Raw genomic sequence first — 7,196 nt, forward strand, 5'->3', positions numbered from 1 at the left:
AAAAATAAGTAGGATTTTTTTTTTTTTTTAAGATTTATTTATTTCTTTGAGAGAGAGCTCGCAAGAGAATGTGCATGGGGGGACGGGCAGAGAGAGAGAATCTTCAGGCAGACTCCCTGCTGAGCATGGAGCCTGACAAGGGGCTCAATCCCAAGAACTATGACATCATGATGTCAGCTGAAACCAGGAGTCTTGACGCTTAATTGACTGAGCCACTCAGGTGCCTTGAAAAATAAGTAGGATTTTGATGAGAAAAAATAGGGCTTGGGGCAAGCTGCATTCTGGAAAAGTATGTAGATCTGCAACATCTTGAAGAACCACAAGAATTTTGTTGATGGCAGTGTTGGTGGCTGAGGTGTGCATATATGTGGGAAGATGTGTTCACATTTGCTGGGTAAGGAAACAGAGGAAAAGGTTGGAAGATGTAAGAGTGAATAGGGATTACAATGTACCAGGGCCTGAGGCTCCAAACACTCAGTGCCAGCACTAAATTAAGAACAGAAGAAGGATTGGGAAAGATGTGGGGAATTGCTTAGACAAAGAAGAGGAAGCTTTAATTTGATGGCTTTGATCTTTAGAGTAAATTTGAAGTTAATGCTTTTTTTCTGAGTGAATTAAAGATTGAGGGATGAAGGTAAGAAACCAAGGAAGCCTAGAAAAGATTGGAGTGAGTATTGTGAAAAACATAATGTGATGGTACTAAAAATAAGTAAAATTTTTCAGGTAGTCATGTGAAGGACTAATTCCATGAATTGATTATGGAAGTAATTGGCTTTGTCTTATTAATGTCTTCTTTAGCAGTGTGTAGTAACCTGAGAGAAAGAATGGAGTAATTGAATTTAAGTAGGATTTACTTAATATTTGTATTTGACAAGCAGGTTGGTTAAAGAATAAGAATTTAAGTAGGATTTACTTAGTATTTTTATTTGACAAGCAAGTTGGTAAAAGAGGGGTGCCTGGGTGGCTCAGCGGGTTAAAGCCTCTGCCTTTGGCTTAGGTCATAATCCCAGGGTCCTGGGATCAAGCCGTGCATCTGGCTCTCTGCTCAGTGGGGAGTCTGCTTCCCCCACCCCCACCCTGCCCCCACCCTGCCCCCACCCCTGCCTCCACCTGCTTCTCTGCCTACTTGTGATTTCTGTCAAATAAATAAATAAAATCTTGTTAAAAAAAAAAAAAGTTGGTTAAAGAATAAGAAATAGCCAGAGAATCAGAGATGTTACTGGTGGCATTATTGAAATGGTGAGCCACAAAGAAGGGAATTAAGACAATGAAGGCCCCACTCTAAGAAACTAAGGGACTAATGTTGCTCATGAACAGATTAATGTAGTGAGATGGAAACTTAAGAAGGTGTGCTCAGAGACAAGGTAAGTTACAAATTGAGATCTTGTCATCATTTGGAACTCATGGATCTGGAAGGTAGAGTGAAAATAAATACTTTTAGAGATAAGATATTTAGATAACTTCAAGGCAGGAGCGTTGAAAGAGTAATCCACACTGAATGCAGCAAGAGTAATGGGAAGAAATGAGCCAAGCCAGGTACAAGTGCCTTGATAGATTTTGGCTGTGAGGATGAGGTAGGTGGAATAAGTAAATGCCTTATACTTGAGAAGAGGAAGAGCTGTTGGTAAATGCAATGAAATAGTTTGTAATCCATTATAGAGGGAACAGTATATTTTCAAAAATTAAGACTAACATTTTGATAAGTAACATCCTGAGAATTTATTGTTTACATTTATTACTTTTCCTAAGGCTAACTTTGTGTAGTAAATGTACTTGTCCAGATGATAGTAAATAAGATTTGATCTACGCAGGAGGTAATTTTATCTCGTAGAATACTTGTGTATGTTCTTCCAAGGGTAGGAATTCTGTCAGTCTTTATTTTTGTAGTTTGAGCCCCAAACAGTGCCAGGCACATGTATGTTCACTATTACTAATTGGTATTTTTTTTGTTTTTGCTTTTTGGTGCTGCTGCTTTTTTTTTTTTTTTTTCCCCCTAGAGAGAGAGGGAGAGAGAATGAGTTTCAAGGGAGCGGGGAGAGGGAGAGGGAGAGAGAATCCTGAGTAGAAATCCTTGACCTGAACATAAATCAAGAGTAGACGCTTGGGGGGCACCTTGGTGGCTCAGTTGTTAAGCATCTGCCTTTAGCTCAGGTCATGATCCCAGAGTCCTGGCATTGAGCCCTGAATCGGGCTCCCTGCCTGGTTCTCCCTCTCCCATTCTGTGTGCTTATATTCCCTGTTTCAATGTCTGTCTCTTTGTCAAATAAATAAATAAAATCTTTAAAAAAAGAGAGAGAGAGAAAGAGAGAGTGGACATTTAACTGACTGAGCCACGCAGGCGGCCCTTAATTGACTGATTTTAAAGGCTCAAAAAGTGGATCATATTGAAAGAGATGCCCTTAAGTAATTAGATCTGGCAACTGAAAGCTAAATCAAAATATAGCTTAGAAAATTTTGAATTTATTTGGTTATAATGTCCTGAAATGCTATGAAACATGTGCGGAATCAGGATAGGGCATCCAGTAGGGTAAAGGAGAGGGCATTTTGATGTACTTTAGGCCCTTTACCTCATAGGCTCAATTTAGTATTTTTCCTCTTTTTTTTTCTTGAAAATTATATTTTAAGAGCTAGCATAGTAAGTGCAGTGGTCTTTATTGAAACAAAAATTCTCCTTCATTCCCTTCTATCCTTTGATAATTCTCCCTTGCTTGTGGAGTGAAGTTTAGGCTTCATGGCTTGGTATATACACCCTCTACAAGCTAGTCCTTTACCCGTTTTCCCAGTCTTAACTATTTGCTTCCCTCTGTTGCTGTTTTTCATTTAAATACCACAAGCATATATTGATTCGTTGCTATTTCCCAGATATTAAAAATACTAGTCTGTACTTTTCTCTCTCTGCCTTAAAATTTCCTACCTCTTTGTTTTGTTTTAAGATTTTACTTGTTTGAGAGCAGGAGATGGGGGGGAGAGGAGCAGAGGGAGAGGGACAGACTATGCACTACCTATGGAGCTGGACAGAGGACTTCTTCCCAGGACCCTGAGGTCATGACCTGAGCCAAAACCAAGAGTCAGTAACTTAACCGACTGAGCCACGTAGCTGCCACAGAATTTCCTACCTATTTACTTTATGGCAGAATTTCTCCTATACACAGTACTCTCTTCTCCCCACTTAACTCCATCTACCTAATTGCTAACATTTTGAGGCCCTTTCCTTCCTCATTCTCACCTTATATCAAAAGTGTTCATTTCTCATGTACAGCACTTAAATAAAAATACATCCACCTGCTTCTGTGCAGCCCAAAAATAAATTCTTTGAGGGATAGGAAATGCCATTTTAAATTCTCTGATTCTCCTTTGTAGCCTTTTATAAATGTTTGTAGTTACTGCATCTATGTGTGGTGGTAAACAGAAATGGTGGACTATGGTGTGGGGGAGAGTGATTACCACTGCCTTAAAGAACTATGAACCATAGTTATATATATATTCCAATTCATTCCATCTCTTTACTTTCAATATTACTGTTTTCAAAATTCTTGTTACTTTTAGAATATGATATCTTATGTGGTCATTTGACTTTATAGCCTTAGTCAAATGAAACTTGTAGAAAGAAACCCTGATGGATAATGGCCCCAGAATTTCTCAATTGCAGGGTGTAAACCATCTTTTCAGATAAAATCTTATTCTCTAAGCAGTATTTGATGGGATCATCAGAGATCCATAGTGAGGAGAATAAAGTATTTTAACTAACAGCTCTTTCAGAAAGAAGGTGGCAGTTATACATCTTTTAAGTCCTATTGAGTTTTTGGTGGTAATGGAGAGATCTGACACTATACCTACCAGAGTCTTACTTTTTGATAAATCTCTTCTAAGACCTCATCTCCTTTTCAACCTCTGTTTCTGTTCTTTGAAAGGGAGAAAGGTATGAAACTTTATATACCTACAACTTTTCTGGAAAAAAAATAAATTTTTAAAAGAGATTATACTTAACCCTTGATGTAGTATATAATATTTTATCTTATGTTAGATACGTGGTATGGAAGGTAAATTGCAGTATGACCAGAATTTGTAAAGACTGTGTTTTTTAAATTAATACTCATGGCTATTCTAGACATTTATATTTTTTTCAGTTTCTCAATGCAATGTAATATCACAAAAGATTTATAAATATTAAAAGTGGAAGTATTAATTTATAGTACTTTTAGCATTTATTTTGTAACTTCTAACTTAAAACCCTGTTAGCTAGATTATAAAAAGATTATAAATCAGGCTTAAATTTCTTACTTCCTTTTGTTATTGTCAGGAGAAAGTCCAGATTCAATGTAAGTCTGCTTTATTTTATAGGCCTATGAAGAATACACCAGCAAGCTAGATGCCCTCCAACAGCGAGAACAACAGTTACTGGAATCCCTGGGGAATGGAACTGATTTTTCTGTTTCTAGCTCTGCATCAACAGACACCGTTACATCTTCTTCCTCCTCTAGCCTTTCAGTGCTACCTTCATCTCTTTCAGTTTTTCAAAATCCCACAGATGTATCACGGAGCAATCCAAAGTCACCACAAAAACCTATCGTTAGAGTCTTCCTGCCCAATAAACAGAGGACAGTGGTGAGTCAACTTTTAATATCATCATTGCTTTTTCTTTATGTTTTTCAGAAAGAGTAGTTGTTGAAACTGAAATATGTTACCACACCATACTCCATGGTCATGCAAATGGAAGCATCCATTTCAAACAGGAGTTAAAGAGACATAATTATTTGGTGCCACTGTCTGTGTTTCTTAACTGGAACAAATAGTATTGTGTTTAGTGTCTGATTTAACATTTTAACCTGTCTACCAAACTTGAACCACACTCAAGTCTAAGTATGAGTTTAGAATCAAAAAGAATTTCAAGACTTGATCTTGTTTGTTGTCTAACATATGTCAGGTAAGCTTTGTTCTTTGCCCTTGAGAAATCCCTATTTGGACTTATTATCAAATGTTGGATTTTTAGTGTGCTTGATATTTTTTTTTTGTTTACATAACTTCTGTTGATGATAAGTATTACCATTGGAATAGAGGATTCTAAGTAACATTTAAAGCAGGGAAATCTGTACAATTTTATGGGTGGTCTATAATCCTTGAGTGCAACAAGTACTGTCATTGGATTTAATAATAGTACACCTGTATACATCACTACTTTTTAAAAATGTATGTGATTATTTTGAAACTAATAATAAACCTTTTCATTTCCAAATACAAGTGAAATCAAAGTAGTTTTAATTTTTTCCCCCTTAGTAGTAATGCTTGATTTTCATGGAAAAAATACTACAGTGGCCTCCAGTGAGGTCAGTTTGTCACCTTGTGCAACAAAGGGATGCGGGTGTCGATGTGTGGGGATGTAAGACTAGGCCTTCAACCAGTGTCACAAAGGGTAGTTGGAATGCGGATCCTCACATAAAGCTGAGCCTTTGAAGAGCTTTACCTTCAGCAAAAGGGTGAACTAGAAGAAAATCTACTTACTCAGTATACATTAATAACAATGAAATTTGTTTGTCTTCACCAGCAGTCCAGATAAAGGTTAAAGTTTCCCTTTAATTCTTAATTATAGGCCTGTCCTCATCATGGTGCGGGGTTCATATTTATACTTATGGGTGCTGTCCAGGAACTTTCAACCCAACAACTAGTCCTGGAGAAGTAATAGCAGTCAGGCACTAGACAGAAGTAAATGCAAAATCTCTTTGGCCTATCTGGGGCTCGTGGAATCCACATAGATAATGCCCACTGATAAGCTAAAAATTCCATGTTATAGGATACACAGGGAAGGAGTTTATCAGTGCATTAGAAGACTCAAGAACAACAGGGCTCTAAAGAAAGGACCAAATAGAACTTCAAGGTGGTCCTAAAATTTTAAAGTCCGTGAATGACTGTTATCATCTGTGAAGTATTCCAGCTAAAGATGACTGTGTTGTTAAGCTTCTGAACCTCCCATTTTACAAGAAATACAGGGGATAAAGTAAAAAAGTTAAGTGCTGTGAAGAAAACCGACAGGTTCAGTATTTGGACATTCTATAAGACAGATGGACTGGACTCAATGTCACAGAGGACAGAAAAGATTGGAGATTATTCTACACTGAACAAGACTGAAGAGTTGTAAGCAAATGCAGTGTGTGGTTCTAGCTTCAGCTAGGATGGGAAAGAGCTCCTATAAAAGGCATTTTGTGTTGGGAAATGGTGAACATTGATTAAATACATTATTATGAAATTATTAATTTTCCTGAGTGTGATAATAGGTATGTGATTATGTAGGGAAATGTCTTTATTCTTAGGAAATACATTTTTCAGTATTTAGGGGTAAATTGTCATGACACCTACAACTTTTTCCACCTTCTTTTTTGAAATAACAGCTTACACACAGTAAAGTATACAAATGTCAAGTATACGGTTGAGTTCCCTTCTACATATTTAACTGCTGCAGAGATCAAGATAGTGAACATTTCTAGTGCTTGAGAAGGGTTCTCCCATGCACCTGCCAATTCAGTAATCACCTTCAGGAGTCATCACTATTCTTACTCTTTTCTCAATCAATTTGGAACTCCATTTCAAATGGTAAGATGGAAAGAGAAGTGTTAGAGAAAATAAATAAGAAAAAAATTTAGAATCTAAGTAGAATTTGGATGTCAATTTTTATCATTCCTTCTAATTTTCTGTGAGAGAAATTTTTCGTAGTTGAATTGGGAAAATTCAAACAACTTAGACCAAAGGAAAAACAAAGTTCAAAGGAAACAGTTGTCACTAGGGAAAAAAACTAATGAATATAAATTGATACTGATTTGAGGAATTGGCAAGGTAACTTTAAATAAAATCTCAGTATGTCAAGTAATTACAGCATATTACAGAAGAAGTATCGAAATGCTAAGTAAAAATCAGACTATTTTTAAAAACTAAGTACATGAGGTAAAAGTAGATTAAAGGGAAAATTAGTAAGCTCTAAAAAGCAAGGAAGGAGAGTAAAAAAAAAAAAAACTATAACAGGATAAGAGATATGAAAGATGTAGTGAACAGTTTCATTATATGCCTCAGAGGAGTTCCAAAAAGAGAATAGAAACATGGGATGCCTGGGTGGCTCAGTGGGTTAATTAAAGTTAATGCTTTCAGCTCAGGTCAGGATCCCAGGGTCCTGGGATCGAGCCCCACATCGGGCTCCTTGCTCAGCAGGG

At 36.9% G+C, this 7,196-nt stretch overlaps 1 protein-coding gene across 8 annotated transcripts in view; it reads left to right on the forward strand.

The window, feature by feature from the left end:
- BRAF (B-Raf proto-oncogene, serine/threonine kinase) overlaps nt 1-7,196 on the forward strand; it is a 168,177-nt gene that overhangs the window by 79,240 nt on the left and 81,741 nt on the right. For all 8 annotated transcript variants that reach the window (XM_032867534.1, XM_032867479.1, XM_032867489.1 and 5 more), the window contains exon 3: nt 4,342-4,605. In XM_032867534.1, coding sequence (XP_032723425.1) covers nt 4,342-4,605 — 264 coding nt within the window. The remainder of the gene's footprint in view (nt 1-4,341; nt 4,606-7,196) is intronic.

Source organism: Lontra canadensis, unplaced genomic scaffold, assembly GCF_010015895.1.
Source record: "Lontra canadensis isolate GAN:19392208 unplaced genomic scaffold, GSC_riverotter_1.0 scaffold2, whole genome shotgun sequence".
Lineage (NCBI taxonomy): Eukaryota > Metazoa > Chordata > Mammalia > Carnivora > Mustelidae > Lontra > Lontra canadensis.